Source organism: Alexandromys fortis, unplaced genomic scaffold, assembly GCF_014885135.2.
Source record: "Alexandromys fortis isolate MF-2015 unplaced genomic scaffold, M_Fortis_MF-2015_v1.1 scaffold_26, whole genome shotgun sequence".
NCBI classification, from domain to species: Eukaryota; Metazoa; Chordata; class Mammalia; order Rodentia; family Cricetidae; genus Alexandromys; species Alexandromys fortis.
This window is the reverse complement of record NW_026067894.1, coordinates 1,473,082-1,490,203: the sequence shown is the minus strand read 5'-3', so window position 1 is coordinate 1,490,203 and position 17,122 is coordinate 1,473,082. Positions and strand designations below refer to the sequence as shown.

Sequence of the window (17,122 nt, the reverse complement as noted above, 5' to 3'; positions counted from 1 at the left end):
TACACATCCCGTGTTTTACAAAGCCCCCCCCTCCAATATGGAAAGCTTTAACTTCAGGAGAAACTGCTGCACACACAATACATACATGCTCTGGTGTGGCTTTTGGTTTTGGGGTGTGTGTGTGTGTGTGTGTGTGTGTGTGTGTGTGTGTGTAAGGGAAAGTGTATAAGTGTTTGGATGTTTGAGTGTGTATGTAATAAGAGTGTTGAGTCTGTGGGTATATGTGTCACTGTATGAATGGTACGTGAATGAGGATATGCAGATGTGTATAAATGAGTGTGTGAGGGAGCATGTATGTGTCAGTGTGAGTTGATGGGCATATATGAGTGTGCAGGTCAGTAGGTAAGTGGGTAGGTGTGCCGCACAACCTACAAGAAACTACGTTGTGACCACGATTTATGTCCCTTGGGTCCACGTGTGGAAGCTATGAGCTTGTGTAACAATACATGGAGGTAGGACCTTTGGATGTACCTGACTCCTAGTGCTGGACAGACCAGCTCAAACAGCCTCTGTGGATCCAAGCTTCCCACCTCATTCCCTGCACTATGGTTTATGTATGGTTTCTTTCAGGTTGACATTTGGTGGAGAGAGGTGATAGAACCTTCAAGAGGAGGGGCCCAGTAAGATGTAGCTAGGTCATGGCAGTGCTCCCTTTAGGATTAATGCTGGTCTCACTGGAGTGGGTCAGGTCTCATGGGACTAGAGTCATTCCTGTAAGAATGAATTATTGCTGAGACGGGCACCTCCTGAGCCCTTCTTCTGCACACGCAGCCACCTTGCAATGTCAGCCACCACATCCTGCCCAGAGAGCAAAATAAGCCTCTTTTCTTTATGAAATGCCCAGATTTGGTTAGTTTATCGATAACATGAATGGAGACATTGTGCCAAGCCTTCCCAGCCTTCCTTGTGCTTGCTGATTCACCTCCCAGGGCTCCTGAGACTGGCTCTCCCTGTACCAGACAGCTTCTCAGATCTGCCCTTCTGACTGCCGCTCACTGAGCGAGCTCAGCCAAGGTGGTCACAGAGCATGCCTACATGTCCCCAGCCTGAACTCTGAACCTGGATGACAGCACAACCCTCCCCAAAGGTTCCTGGTTCCACACATTCCCCCCCCCCAGAGTCCCCAACCAGGATGGCCGGAAAGCTGAAGATGGCCAGGTATAGTGTCACTTGCCTAGAACCCTAGTACTTTGAAGGCAGAGGCAGGAGGACTATAGGTTTGAGGCCAGCCTGGGCTTCATAATGAGACCTGTCCTAATAAATAAACAAATGAGTGAATGGGTGAATCTGAACAAAACCAACTCAAAACAGAGGGGTCATTCCCTACAAAAACTCTCGAGTGGCCCCTGTCGCCAAGCCTCCACCATCTGTCCTCTGTCCTCTCACCACCTCCATAGTAGGTGAACCCCTACTTTGTTTTCTGCTCCAGTCTGGAATGTTCTAGACCCAGGATGTTCTCCTACCCCCGCTCCTTCTTGGTCTTTGCTCAAACCCATTTCCCCCCATCCCATGTGGCGTCCTTCCAACCCTATTCAACACCCTGACCCCCGCCCCTGAAGAGACCCTGTCTCTCAGCGCTGCCTCTCTGAAGTGCCAACACTGACTGATACTTTCCTTTCCTCTGTGGAATGGGGGTGACTGGGGTGACCGAGGGGATATAGCATTTGTCTTCTTTACCACACTCTACCCAGAGGCCACTCTGAAGCAGGTCTCGGCACACGACAGGTACTGAGGACATTGAACTGCCCGACAGTAACCAAGGCCTAGCTGCCCCTCTGCCGGGACTCAGAGAGGTTAAGGATCTTACTGACCACCACAAGAAAGGGAAAGGGAGCTGGCTCGCTAGTATGGTCTGCAAGGTGTCTCTCCTGGAGGAGCTGTATGATGGCTGAGTGTCTGGTGACAGACCTCAGTCCTGCTTGACTTTGGGCCTGGAGCTTGCTGGGCACGTTCACTATATCCCATGAGCCTCCGATCCTTTGTGTGCAAAATGAGGCCAAGAAGGGCAGCCGTTAAACATGAGGAGGACCCGGGGCACCAAGGCCTCCTCTCTCAGGTTCAACCACCACACCCCAGCTGCCCTGTGTGCAGTCAGAGGGTTGACGGATGCAGTCGGTTCACTGGAGTAACAGCGGTGAATGGATGGTGATACACAGGGCCCATTCGATCCCTGGGTCCCCTCCCGATGAGGGAGCTGGAAAACAGAATACGCTGTTGGCCACCAGCTCCTTCTCAAAAGGGGAGACTTCTGCCACAAATTCTTGGGTCAAGGATAAAGGGACAATCACACATCTTCTGTCAGAGGCTACAATATCACTTTCCATAGACTCAGCCCTGGAGACCCTCAGCAAGATGAAACCTATCCCGATTTCATAGGAAACCAAGGTCATTCGGGGAGCCATACAGCAAGTACTTGGCAGAGCTGACCTAGAGTCCAGACCAGCTTCTTATCCTACGCAGCTTCTCCTTGTCCATCACTGTCCCAGAAACATCTTGGCCAGCACTGACCAACAGGCTAACGGTACCTGTGCGGAGTCCCATCAAGACGGGATGCTTGAAAATCAACACAGCAGCAGAAAAGGGACTGTTTGTAATTCTTCCACCCCACGACAGTGGACAGTGATGGCTCTTCCTCCACCCCATGGCAGTGGACATTGATGGCTCTTCCTCCATCCACGACAGTGGACAGTGATGGCTCTTCCTCCATCCACGACAGTGGACAGTGATGGCTCTTCCTCCATCCACGACAGTGGACAGTGATGGCTCTTCCTCCATCCACGACAGTGGACAGTGATGGCTCTTCCTCCATCCACGACAGTGGACAGTGATGGCTCTTCCTCCATCCACGACAGTGGACAGTGATGGCTCTTCCTCCACCCCATGGCAGTGGACAGTGATGGCTCTTCCTCCATCTGTGGCTCTTCTTCCATCCACGATGGCGGACAGCGATAGCTCTTCCTCTGATACAACATGGGAAACCGGGGCTTAGAGATGTCACCCATCAAATCCATAATGTAAAAGTGGGAAGCAGGCCCTTCCACCTAGTGGCTCCTGGGAATCTGGTGTCTCCTCTGCCCCCTGGAGACCTACTGGACTCCTGCCCTCCAGCAATGAGTCACCTCCGTATAGCCTGCTTGCTCCTCTTCATCTGCAACAGCCTTACCCAGGGTCTGTCGGCACACTGAAGACCACACACTTCCTGTGGGTCACCTCCATGGCCCCACCAACTACGATGATACCTGGCAGAGTGGAAACTCAGGAAATGCAAAAGGAATTAATGAATATATGAATGAATGAATGAATGAATGAATGACTCTACAGAAGCTTAGATCCCTTTGGGCTTTTCCATCAGGTCCTTGGCCTTTCAGAAAACAGGTGCACTTTGTGGGTAGGCCTAGATGAGAGTTCTGCCTCATATCTCTCGGTACCCGGTTCTGCCATCCCCAAGTACTCATGGACGTGGATGGACAGACACACAAGCAGATGACAAGGGGAGGGTGGATTGGAAGGTGGAGGAGATGCTACTCTTGCTAGCAGTGGCTTTCAACTTTATTTTTTCTCCCTGCAACAGTTACTTGAACTCTCAAGATGGATGGAGCCAGGAGAGGAAAGAGGTCCCGTCGTAGCTCCTCTCCGGCACCCTGCCATGGGTTCACCTGGTATTCATCAATGTCTGCAGACTCAGGAGCAGCCCCTCCCAGCTACTGAGGAGCCCATGGGCCTCCCTCTTCTCACTGCCTCATGCACCAGAACCTCTCCAGAGGAAGTGACCAGCCTTTCTCCAAAACACTCCAGAAAGCACCCAAGAGCCCCTCCTCGAGCAAGCAAACTTTCTACCATGATGAAAATGGTGGTCATGTATGTTGTCCAACCTGTTCAATTGTCACCCACCCTGGCAGGGCTCTTCCAGCCACACATGAAGTTTGGCTAAGAGATGATGGACCAAACCATTAATATGCAAATTAGGCGCTTGTGGCTATCTACTGATAACTGCCTTAGACAGAGCTTCCTAGGTATGTTCCTGAGTGGCCTCCAACCAAGTCCCAACGCGATCCTTGATTCTGGAGCAGGGGAGTACCTGGTCCCCAACATCTCCTGATTGGCAAAAGTCATTCACGGTGTCCCACCCCCATGACATTCCATAAACCCCACAGGGCCCACATATCTCTTGCCTTTTATTCCAGCACCTCCCAGAGACCCATTATGTACAGACTGTATTTATACATATAATATACATCGAACATAAGTATTCATATATATATTCACACGCTAGCCCACATGCTCACACATACATCCTTCCTGGAGGGGCATGGCCACCTCTGAGCCTCACTCAGCCCCAACAAAAGGTTCCAGGTTCAGCAGGCAGTGGTGAGGTTTTATGTTTTTTGCTTCAAAAACAAAACAAAACAAGAAGGCCATATTCTCCAAGTGTGTTCTTCCATTCCCCAAGACCCTAAAACCCACCCCCAAAACATTCTGAAGTTTTGTTTCCAGAGGTTTCCCTCTGCTCTTCAAGGCCTCAGTGGAGAATCCAGACCTGTCTTGTGGCCTGTGCAGGTTCCTGGGGGGGAACCCAGCTGGGCCAGAAAGGGTCCCAGCATGTCTGCAGTGGTCCAGCTGCCCTGTGACCTCCAGATGGGCAGGATGGGTAGCTATAGAGCCAAGGGCACCTGCCAGATAAGAAGTGTACTGTCTGTTTCGCTGCACGGAGCCGGTCGCCCACTCAGGCCTCCTGGAGCGCTGCCAAAGTGGCGATAGCCTTGCCCACCAGAGATGATGGCCACAGAACAGATCTCCTTGCGGTGGGCATCACGGGCACAGGGCCGGCTGCGTACCCAGACATCAGGATCATCGGCCATCTCGTAGATGGAGCCGTCTTCCTCACTGTGCTCCAGAGCTGAACCGTCAGTGGGTGCTGGCTCCCGCACCGACAGCAGGGGCCCCGGGAGGTGAGCCGTGGAGCGCAGGCGGTATTGGAGCAGGATGCCCTTCTTGCGGGTTAACTCTCGGCCTGGGTGGCTGTCAGGGGCGGGCACTGGTTCGTGAGATTGCCCGTCTGGCTTGTCCTCCTCGGCCTGAGGCCCTTCAGTCTCTTCCTGGTCACTCCGCAGGATATCGGGGGCCAAAATGCTCATGGCCACAGCCAGGAAGGCCACAGGTCCACAGTGACCATTGAGTGACACCATGCCTTTCCCTATGAGAACGGAGCAGAGGAGGAGGGTCAAGAGACAGGACATTAAGGGAGACAGCCAAGTACTTCTGGGGTACTTTCTGGGTGGGTAGGACATTTTCCTCTGCCATCTATGTTGGCATCTCCCCAGAGGTCATGAGATCTGTCTATGCCATGCTTCATGGCATGACTTCACGGGGGGGGGGGACCTGTTATGGTATATTATTTTAACTATGTACAGATGTGTTACCTTTGTTTACGCTGCATTTGTTTAACTATGTAAAGATGTGTTGCTGTTTCACCTTGCCTGCCTAAGGCACCTGATGGGTCTAATAAAGGGCTGAATGGCCTATAGTTAGGCAGAAAAAGGCTAGGCAGGGCTGGCACGCAGAGAAAATAAGTAGGAGGAGAAATCTAGGCTCGGGAGGAAAGAGAAGAGAGGAAAGGAACGAGGGGACACCCGGGGCAAGAAACGAGGCAGCTCCCAAGCCAGCCTGGCACGAGAAATAGTGACAGAAAGACAAGCGGAAGGAAAGAAAATAAAAAGTTAGCCCCAAGGCTAAAGGTAGATAAGGAGAAACAGGGTATTTTAAATTAAAAGAGCTAGCCAGAAACGAGCCTAAGCTAGGCAGAACATACATAAGAAGTCTCCATGTCATGATTGGGGAGCTGGTTGGTGGCCTAGAAGGAAAAGCCTTTCACGGGGGCCATCCTCCATCTCCCGTGGAAACGGCCTCACTGATAACTTCCCTCCGAACTCCACCCTGAAAGCCAAGTTTTGTAAGAGGCTCTCCAGCTCTCCCTTCCAGCCAAGCGCCAGCAGCCACACTGCATCCTGCCTGTATCCTCCCAGGGAAGTGGTACCTAGCTACTCCTTGATCTCACTCCAGCGCTGCACCCTCTGCCTGGACCAGAGCTGTCCTGAACATTACCAGCCTCATGCATCTCTGTGTCCCACCCAGCCTGGGTGCCATCCTTGCATGATCAAATTGCTCTAGTAAGTGCATCATGAAGATGGGACTCCCAGAAGAGGGTAGAGGTCCGGCATGGTTGGCTCAGGCTGGTTCCTCCTTCTCACCCCCGTGTTAACCGGCCACTAGAGGAGACTACAGTCTTCCCTTTCAAGGCAGAGGCAAAGGGGGACAGAACTCTAGTGTCTAAACACCAGGGGTTTCCCCTGACCCTGCTTCTGTTCTCTTAGGCCTAGGGTCACAGGTCAGGGCAGACAGGCACAGCTGACACGGGCCTATCCCCAGAGCCCACACTTCTACCTCTGATGCCCCACTACAAAGAGAGGCAGCAGGGCCCAGCAGAGCCTCTGTCATGCATCAAGTGCCTCAGCCAGCACTCAGATTCTCCAGCCAGTGTGAACTTCTCCACCCAGTCCAGAAAAGCAAGAATCAGAAGATAGGAGGTGGTATCCTAGGCTATCATTTTACCATGCCCTGGCTCAGGTAAGAGGGACAGAGAGGCTGGACTCTATCGTGAATCACTGGGTATTGCAGATGTCTGGGCCAGTTTCCCCTTATCCCTGAAGTCAATCCCCAAACCCACCGAGACAGCCCTGGAACCTCACCTGTGATCTTGGGGATGCCCTCCAGCCGGGGCACGGGCAACAGGACAATGACACCCTGGTCAGTGCCTACCCAGAGCAGACCCTGGCAGATGAGGAGGCTGGTGACACACAGGTGCTTCTGGCCTGCAGAGAGAGACAACATGAGCTCAGTTCATCCTGGGGAGGGAGCTGTACAGCCCAGATTTCCCCCAAGCCAAGTGGGAGGGTGCTGGGGTTAGGACATGGGTACCCAGTCAGACCTCAGTTTCCCCATGTGTAAAGGAACTGCTGTGAGGACACAGCAGGGTAACACCTAAGGGCACAGTGCCTGGCCAATGCGGGCTCTATGTGTCAGGGCCCAGTTGCCTGGCACCAGGTTGCAAGCCAATGAAGAGCCGGTGTGACAGTCTGTAATGGGTAGAAGTTGGTAGCGGTGGTACGTACTAGAAGGGGGCCAGGGCAGAGTCTGTAAAAAGGACTGCTGCCAGGTTACTCTAGGCAGATGGGTGGATGAGTACATGTATGGACAGATGCGTAGATTAGAAGAAGGGTGGATAGGGCAGTGGATGTAAGAGTTCACTGGGCAGTGGGTGGGTGGAAGGATGGAAGGATGGATGGATGGACAAGTGCATAGATAGATGGACTGGTAAATGAACAGGTGAATGGGTAAGATGAGTGGATGGATGATGGATGGATGAACAATGGATAGATGAATGGGTGGATGATGGATGAATGGACAGAAGGATGAAAGAAAGGATGGATGGAGGGATGGATGGGTAGGCAGATTGGCAAGTGTGTAGATAGATGGACAGATGGATTGAACAGTCAGTGAATGGATGGCAAGAGGTATGATGGACAGACGGATGGATGGACAGATGGATGGATGGACAGAAAGATGTATGGATGGATGGACAGACGGAAAGATGTATGGATGGACAGACGGATGGACAGATTGGCAAGTGGTAAATGAATGGGATGGTAGATGGATGGATAGATAGATAGATAGATAGATAGATAGATAGATGAATAGATGGGTGGGCAGATGATAAAACGGATGGGTAGGTGATGGGTGGATGCACACACACACACACACACACACACACACGGTTGAGCACAGCTCTGAGACAGTAGCACACAGTCAGTCACTGGAGGTGCATTGAGTAATATTTAGAATTACTTAAAGGCCCTAGACTCTAATGTGCTAAGTTCCATCCCAGATACAAACCCCCAAAATAACAAAAAAAGGGCCAAGAGGGAGCTGTGGATATGCTTCACCCCACATGCCTCATGTTCCTTCCATAAGCTCCCTAGACCCCAAGACCAACAGCGGCTGGCGCTGGAGGCATCCTCATCCCAACCATAGCAGAAGCTTGACAGAAGGAAGGCAGGTGGAAGAGAGGCCCAACGAGACGACAGAGGCGAGAAATGGCTTCATCTAAAGGCTTCATTCTGGGGCCCTCTCCTTCCACCTCAAGAAAAAGAGCGAGACACTTCACAAACAGTCCAAAAGAAAAAAATTTCTAATGGGGGATAAATATTTGATCATAGAGACTTAATACACAGGGCTCAGCTCACCCTGGCCATCTATCTAGAGATATACAACTTTTAAAAGCTCAGGCTCTCTGAGAACATTTTATTAATGACCTGTCTAGTTAAAAGGAGGAGGGAGTTTAGGTTTAAAAAAGTGCATTAATACCAGTCGGGTGCTCGAGTGGAAGGAAGGGTGGGGGAAGGAAACGTGATAAATTTTTTAACACGCCCTAAAAAAATCCACACTTAGAGGAAGAACAAATTTATTACTAATTATGCAATTATTTCATTTGGTGGTGTGGGGGAGAGGAAATACTTAAAAGCCTGTTTTAAATATCTCTAATAAAGAATTTAAAAATCCTGTTCAGCCTTTCTTCCTCCAGGGCACAGTGTGGGGTGGACAGGAAGCCACCCTCTGCCCTCCGATTCCTGCCACTGTAACTGACTCCAGCTCAGCTTGGGGGTCACGGGCTCTCCCAGCTCAGTGGTACTAGATACTCAGTTTGGATACCCAGACCTAGAGAAGGCCAAGACCCAGGAAAGCCCCACCACCACCATCTGATCACACAGCTAGTGCCTTTGGAAAGTACTGACCCAGAAGCTCAGGGTGGGCAAAGAGGCTTGGCAGGAGACACCCGGCAACAGGCCAGCTTGATGGGCATGAAGATAACAATGGGGACAGAGAGAATGAGGACAGTAAACGTCCCTGTCAGGACTGAGGCTTCTCATGTGAAGAACTACACGGTAACGGGTGCAGATGAAGGAGTGGACCACCGTGGCCAAGCAGAGAAGGGGGCCCAATGAATGTGACTCTGAGCTATGGATTCACCAAGCTCTTGTTCATCCATGGAGAAACTGAGTCTGTGGGGAGGTTGTACCGCCACCTAGGGACAGGCCGGTCGTGCAGTCTCCTGGATCGCTCATGACTTGGAAACAATGACACTCACCCATGGTGCCGCCCCTTTAAAAGTCAGGAACACAGTGTCGGGGGTCCTCAGGGTTACAGCCCTGAGTCCAGCCAGAGCTGTGCTTCTCCACCCCCAGACCAGCCTCTGACAGCTGAAGCTGCCGCCTCTCTCTTTCCTCTGCCCCGACTAGACAAGGCTCCCAAGAGTTTCAAAACCTCCTAAGATTAACCATTTTTTCCATTGTTCCATTATCTTGAAATAATTTAGCTATCAAGATAAATGCAGAAGTATTTCTATGATACAGAGAATTTTTTATTGTGTTGTATAATGGATGAAACTGGTCCGGTCCCCCAGTCCTATCCTGCTCCCCCCTCCTCACCTTTCAGGAAATAGAATCAAACTAGAGGAAGGGAGAGGAGAAGGCAGGAAAGAAAAGGACCACAAGCAACGCAGGGCTTCTGATGCAGGGGAATGGTGTGGAAGAGACCATCCCCACCACTGCATGTCAAAGCATATGACCCTGCTGAGGAAACCCATGTCTGCATCTATAACTTGGGGACCATCTGCGGCTTGTGGACTTTAGATCACAGTGTGATGCCATCAGCCGAGTCTTGCTTGGCACGGGGCTCTAGGAGACTGGCAGCTCTGAGTGGACAGTCATGGCTGCTGCCTAGCTTGATAATGGCCACTTGACCCTGCTGATGCCCTGACTAGCCAGGAGGAAGAAACAGCCAAAAAGGTGACTGGGTCATAGCTGGAAATATGGAGCAGATCTTAGGGGAGGCCCTCAGACCCCCAAGGTGCTGGCCAGTGAGCCTTTCCCCAACTCAGCTCAAACCCACTCCTAGCCTTGCCACAGCCCATCTGTCCAACACACAAGTGACAGTGTTTCAGTGGGACAGTGTAGACAGCCTGGGTCCCCTGTCCATGCATTTTTGGTTCCAGCTGCCAGCGCAGAAAAGCCTGCCAACTTACAGCCCCCACTCCTGAGCACCCGGATTGCTGAGATGTGGAACAGGGGGCAGAGGGTCAGGAATGGGGGCTTTGGTAGGACAAACCTGGGAATAAACCCAGCCCTACCACTTCCCGTCTATTGTGAACCAGTTTTTGAGGCTGACCAAGGCTGCCCTGGCACTGAATGAGCTGCGCTGCCCACCTGCTGGCATCCATGAGTGTCAGTCCCCTTATCCCAGCCCCAGCTAGTTTTCCAGCCTCACCTGACAGGAGGAAGGTAGTCCTCCTTACCCCAGACCCTGGAAGCCACGCAGCCTCACCTGGAAGGAGGAAGGTGGTCCTGGTGGCAATGTTGATCTCCTGAAGATGTTCTAGGGTCTCGGTGTGGAAGAGGCGGATGGAGGAGCCAGAGGAGAAGGCCATCCAGACACCTCTGCCAGCCTTCACCATGTGTGTCACACTCACAGCCTCGTCCTGGTGCGCCTCGAAGCTTTGCTACATACAGAGGGGATGGGGGTATCAGGCCAAGGTTGCCATCCCGACCAGCCCCCACTCTCCATGGTCAGGGGTTCCCATGTTCTTCAAGAGCGCGAGCTAAAGCAAGCTGTCGGAACAGCTGTCTGTAATAGAGCTTGGAAGCCCAGTGTGCTGCACAGATTAGCAACTAACAGGAATCAGGTGTGCAGTGCTGACCGGTTGCGGTGGTGGAAATGCTTCTAACGGGAGTGACTACAGACAGCCAATGTGACAGCAAGACAAGAAGGCAACAATGCATGCTTGGCTCTCAAGTGGAGACCCAAGTCCAACACACACAAGGGCTCCTTTTTTGTCCTCGACTTCCAGCAGGGAAAGACAGAGCCACCAGCTAGCAGAAGTTGAAGCTATATGCATAGTTTTAACTTCGAGACAGGGTCTTTTTATATAGCCCTTGTTAGACTGATACCATGTAGCCCAGGCTGGCCTCCAGCTCATAATTCTCCTACCTCTGCCTCCTAAATACTAGGATCACAGGCCATGTCCAACTATCTATATTATTTAAAGTAACCACAGCAACCTGCAGAACTCCCTGGGGAAGGAACTAGAGGTGCAAACCAAATCCTCATCTCTCATAGTATGGTGAGGGCAGGGAAAGTCGAGAAATATTGTTCAAACCCCAGAGAGCAAGAGCTCGGGAGTAAATGAGGACGACAAGGGGATTAAAGACAGAACAGGGGAGGTGTTTCAGTCAGTAAGGTGCATGCCTTGCAAGCAGGAGGATCCAAGTTTGGTCCTCGGAACCTGTGTTCTTTGCTTTTGGTTTTCCGTGTTTCTCCCCCTAATTGTACATTACAAGCTCACCACTACAGAGGTGGAGACTGGGGACCTACTGGATACGCATCTAGTTAAAATCCAATGGGAGGCCATGTCTCAAAAGGAAAAAGTGGATAGTACCTGAGGAATGACATCCCAGGGTGTCCTCTGGCCTCCACACAAACACACCCATACACAGTGTATGCACATGAATGCGCACACACATACTCACACAAGTGCATGCATATTCATGTATACACACACTCACACATGCATGCGCACACACATACACACAAGTGCATGCATATACATGTGTTCACACATACACACACTCCCACATACACACATACAGAGCAGAAGTCCCTGACCGTCAGATAGCCAGGGTGCATGGTCTCTACAGGGTGGGGCATCCCTAGGGTGAGGACAGGGACCTGCCTCCTCCCTCAGACTGGGGGGCTCTATCTAAGCACTCCTGGGGTGCCCAGGAGGGGATGTGTCTCTCTTCTCAGCCGCAGCCTCCACTTCAAGTTTCCCTGACTTCTGAGGGAAACTAAGCCTACACAGAGAAAGGTTGGGGCCAAGCAGTGCAGCAGAGGCACAAAAGCCCATTGCTCAAGGCCTGCAGCCTGTCTCTGCTGGTCCAGCCCAGTCCCTGGCTTGAGCTGTTTCTTTGGTGACATCCATGATGGCGCCTTGTTTGCTAGAACCAGCCTGAGGGGGATCCAGGGGAGCTCAAGTAGGATCCTCCTCTGAAGCCCGACAGCACAAAGTTAGGGGAGACACAGAAGCCGAGCCTAGCAAACGCCCCTCAGCCAGTGCTCAGTGCTCAGCACGGTGACGGACCGATTCAGCACCCACCGCGTAGGGAAGGCCCAGCAAGCTTTGTCTGCGGTCTTTTCCAAAAATGCTGTAACCGTCTTTGCCTGCAAATGCACACACATGCACACATGCAGCAGCAGGGATGCATTGCGAGGCCACACAGAAGAAAGGTCAGAGCGTTGCTGACCCCAAGAGAAGCCAAGCACACTGTGATATGTGAGGCCTCGGCCTGCAGACGCCACTCCTGAATTTGCCGGCGCCAACTCTGTGCCCTGCCTCCAGTCTGACTGAAGAAGTCTGCAGGGCAAACCCAGCCTTGTTTCTCCAGAGGTGGGCGGCCTAGTCAATACTGGGGCTAGTGGACCATGCAGGCCCATGCCAACTCACACGGACAAGACACGGGAGCTTGGCAAGAGACTGATGCCTGGAATGCAAGCTGGTCTTGAATTCCCAGCTGAGCCTCCTGGGCCCATAGAGAGATGGCAGGTAGGGACAGAAAACATGCCAGCATCATAGGTCCCAGGGGGATCCAAGCCCAGCACCCCAGGGTGAGGGAAGGTAGCAGCAGTCCCCAGGCCTCAGCGCCCTCTGGGCTCAGTGCCAACAGGCCGTATAATTGCTGAGCTGGTAAACCAGTCTTTTCCTGGAAGCCAATCCTGACCATACAGTAAAGACCAGACAGGGAGCCTGGCACACAGCCCTCTCTGACCACAGGTGCTGGTCCTGCCAACAGATACCAAACTTTCCCTGGCAGGACTGGAAGAGACCGTATAAGTGGGAACTTAAGGGTTCTCCCAAGTCCCACCTCTGAAAAAAAGACCAGAGGTGACACCACTCGGCAGGTAGCAGTGGGCACATTGCCGCACTCCCTTTGGGGCCACCAGCTAGGGCACCAAGGGGACAGTGGGTTGGGGCAGGGAAAGCTGGGTTACAGCCCAGAGTACTTCCCAAGCGATGGGAAATGTGTCCACAGTCCGAATCAAAGAGGCCTGTGGCCAATCAAAACAATACCAAGCATCAAACTAGTAATGAGGGGCCTGGATCCTAGCGTGCCGAGTCTTCTAAAGACTGGGAGCTAGGTGTGGAGGCTCAGGCCTGCAATCCTGATATGCAGTAAGCTGACGCAGGATGGATGGTTGGGAGTTCAAGACCAGTGTGGGCTACGTGGTGAAACACTGGAGACACAACCCAAAGGTTCAGAGCATGGACTGCTCTTAGAGGACGTGAGTTCAGTTCCCAGCACCCACATCAGGCAGCTCACAGCAACCTGTAACCCCAGCACTGAGAGATCTGACACCCTCTTCTGGCCTCCATGTGTATGCACACACAGGCACTCACATGTGCATATACACACAGGCACACACAGGCACACACACACACTCACACACACACGGTGTAATTATTAAATACAGAGAGCTGGCCTCAGGAGGGCAGGGTCTCAGCTCCTCTGTGAGTGACTTAGTGCACTAGACAGGGACAGAAAGAATGTGCCCGGCAGAGCGCTGAGGACTCAGTGGAGAAGGCACGTGGCACGCCCGAAGGGTCGCTGCATGCTGCTGAGTGGGACCAGGACGACGCAAGGTCTGCCCCACCCCACAGGGCCAACCTCCACAGCCTCTGGACATCCAGCCATGGCCACCCACACTGCCAGTTCCAGGTGACTGATCTTCTCGGAGGACTGCTGACGCAGCCGCTCCTGTAATATTTATGTGCCTCCAGGTGACGCTTCTGCTCCATTGCCATAAATTCCCAGGGTGATGTGCTCAGCACTCAAAGTCATTAGAGCCCAAGATGGCGCGAGGTGCTGGGAGGCTGACAGGGTAAGAGAGGCTACCCAGGAACGGGGAGACTGTGGACAAGGTGTCTATTTCTATTTCCTGGACACCAACAGCAGACACTGACAACACACCTCCAAAAAGTCAGACGACAGAAAAGACAGTGAACAAGGTGTCTATTTCTTCTTCCTGGATGCCAACTGTAGACACCAACCTCTACAGAGTCAGGCAGGGCACTGGACACCAATGCGTTACTGACATAAAAGACAGTGAACAAATCCAGAACGGGCACTGAGGGCCCCAGACGGGCTGAGAGGGGCATGAGTGGGCCCCACACTTCAGCCCACTCCTAGAGGTTCAGAGGAACCTTGGTCCTAGCATTCAATCAAGGTTGGGCTGAAAGAGATGCTTGCCACCCATTCCTGTCCAGTCACCACGGATTAGCCAGTCCTGAGAAGTCTGGTCATGGACGGAGATAGGCTGCCCACCACACACTGCTTCCCTCCAATCTTTGGGGACAGCCACAGGGTGGCAACCACCCTTCTACCATCACTCAAGGCAAAACACAGGAACTTCAAAGAATAACAGCTGTCATGACTCAATTGACCAATGAAAAGACTGGAAATTGAGACTCGGGACTGCAGGGCTGAATGTCCCGAGAGTATGCCTTGTACAAGCTATCGTCATAAAAGTCCCTTGCCTCTCTCAGTCTGCTTCGTTTTCATCAACCCTCCACAGCCAGAGCAACAGAAGGAAAGACCAAAGTGACATTTGCAGAGTTGCATTGCCAGGAAAGGGGAGGGGGAGCCAAGTCCCTCACCTTGGTAGCCAATTTGCTCTGGTCCACGTATCTAGCTAGTTGTGACAGCTGTGACATTTGACTCTGGAACCTCAGGAAATTCCAAGCCTGGGACAAACCAGGGTGGCTGGTCACTCAGATGAGACACGGTTCCCACACTCTGGTTGGTGCACTGCCTTGCCTGACCTGGTTGAGGTCAAGGGCTCAGCCAGAAAAACAAAACAAAACAAATAAACTAATAAACAAACAAAAACTGCCCTGGTCAAGAAGGCTTGAGATGGAGCGGTGTCCAGCTCTCCCCAGAAAGCCAGTTCATGCTCGGCAGGGTAGGAGGGACGTCACTCCCTTAACTGGACGGTAGATACTCCCAACTCAGGGCTACTGTGGCGACAGGCAGACAAAGAGTCCCACCAGCAGCAATAATGATAACCATGCACAGTTTAGCTTGCAAGGAAATGTGCAAAACTTGATGTTCTGGAAGAATCATTCTAGACAAAAGAAATGGCCAAAAGGCCTCCCCTGCTGTGGGCTCTCCGGTCCTCAGACAGGCTTTGCCACCTGCTCATTACTGCTGGCGGAGGCAAAAGTCAAAGTCTGAAGACTGGATTCAGTTGGTCCAGCCACTCCTTGGCTTAGTTATTTCAACTTTAAAGTAGTCATGACCAGGGCCTCCCAGGACTGTCCTAATGATGGCGCAGGGTCCTGCCTACCTAGGGCTCTGACCAGCCCCAGACACCCTTACTATAACTCAGCGGCGGGGACAGGGTTTTAACTCTCTCATGAGGGGGCAGGTCCATGAGTTCAGCCTCTGCTGGAGCCAGTGCACACACTGAGATGTGAGGAGAGATGAGGGAGGGAGGGAGGATGTGAGGGCAGGTGAGGGAGGGAGGGTATGAGGGCAGGTAAGGGAAGGAGGGTGTGAAGGCAGGGGAAGGAGGGAGGATGTGAGGGCAGGTGAGGGAGGGAGGGTGTGAGGGCAGGTGAGGGAGGGAGGGTGTGAGGGCAGGTGAGGGAGGTACCACTTCTCTCTCCTTCCCCTTTCTCATCTGTGGCTCCTTTCCCCTCACTCCATCTCCTCCCTCTGCCTGACTCTGATCCTCCTGTGGCTCCAGGTTACCCTGAGCCACTCGTCCATAGCATCCATATGGCCACGGGGCCACGGCAGAGCTGTGGAAGAGAGGTGAAGACTAATCTGCTCGCCCTTCGGGCTGAATATGCAAGGAGTAGCTGGAGCCCCCAGTGAGTTCTACAACTATTGCAGAGCTGGAGAGAAACTAGGCACTCAGCAGAAACAGTAAAGCCAGCTTAGCTCTGAGCCACAAAGTCCACAATCCAAGCCTGTCCCAGCAAGGTCAGAGGTCAGTGGGACACCTCTTACAGAGGTTCCCACAGAGCCTCCCTCAGCCCAGTTGGCAGACTTACAGACAACTATAGGCTCAACCAGACCCGATGCCAAGGAGCCAAGCGACAGGCACTGGTCTAACCCCTGTCCTTTAGACTCTTCCCCAGGCCATTCAGTGAGCAGGGCAGGCAGCACACCCAAAGCCCACGTGGCAATGTGGCCCCAGCCCCGTGGCTACGTCAGCCACTCAGTGAACAGTACCTGCAGCCCTTTGTGTCTCTGTCACATTCTGGATGACTAGGTGGCTGTCTCTTGGGTCCCTGCCTCCCCCTTCCCCTGCTACAGACTTAGGGGTCTGGGAGATGGGGGAGAGCCCCAGGGAGGGAGGGAGGGAGGGCAAGGTGGGCACAGGGTTTAGCCTGCCACCTGTGTGGGATCTGTCCCTTCCTCGCCTCCATCCGGACCCTCTCATCTGTCCCCTCTCCTGGCGGCTCCCTTTTGCTTCCAGTTCCCATCCCTGCCTGAGTCAACTTCTCTGTCAGATCCCAGAGCCAGTGGCTCTAAACTCCTTGCAAAAACTATGAAAATCTTTTTATCAACGTAAACTTTCCTATGGGAGATCAAATACTGGATGGAGAGAGTTGGTTCTTCCTGGTGAGAAGACAGGACCCAAAGCCCTGACCCACCACAAAACCCAGGCAGAGTCAGCATGCCTGGCCACGCCCTCACGGTTGACTCTTTTGCTCTACTGTGCTCCCTGGGAAAAAACATCAGGATCCCCAAAAACACGCTCGTCCTTCTCCCCACAAGCAACTCTTCTGCAGATCTAACCTAATCCTTGCTGCTGTAGAAAGCCCTCCTTTTGAACGCCTAGGAAGTTCCCACTATCTTTAGCAAGTCAGTCTCTCGTGTTCTTTGCTCTCCAGCTCCTCGTTTATAAGAACGAGCGAACAATAAGGCACAAGTTTAAAAAAAAAAAA

The 17,122-nt window shown here is 52.5% G+C and overlaps 1 protein-coding gene across 1 annotated transcript in view; it reads right to left on the bottom strand.

Moving 5' to 3' along the window:
* Window positions 1-4,157: 4,157 nt before the first annotated feature.
* The window catches only part of Arhgef10l (Rho guanine nucleotide exchange factor 10 like), a 92,579-nt gene continuing 79,614 nt past the window's right edge, over window positions 4,158-17,122 (bottom strand). Inside the window, exons 26-28 of the mRNA XM_050152378.1 lie at window positions 10,438-10,612; window positions 6,747-6,869; window positions 4,158-5,194 (exon numbers count right to left, since the gene is read on the bottom strand). Coding sequence (XP_050008335.1) covers window positions 4,653-5,194; window positions 6,747-6,869; window positions 10,438-10,612 — 840 coding nt within the window. The 3' untranslated portion in view covers window positions 4,158-4,652. The remainder of the gene's footprint in view (window positions 5,195-6,746; window positions 6,870-10,437; window positions 10,613-17,122) is intronic.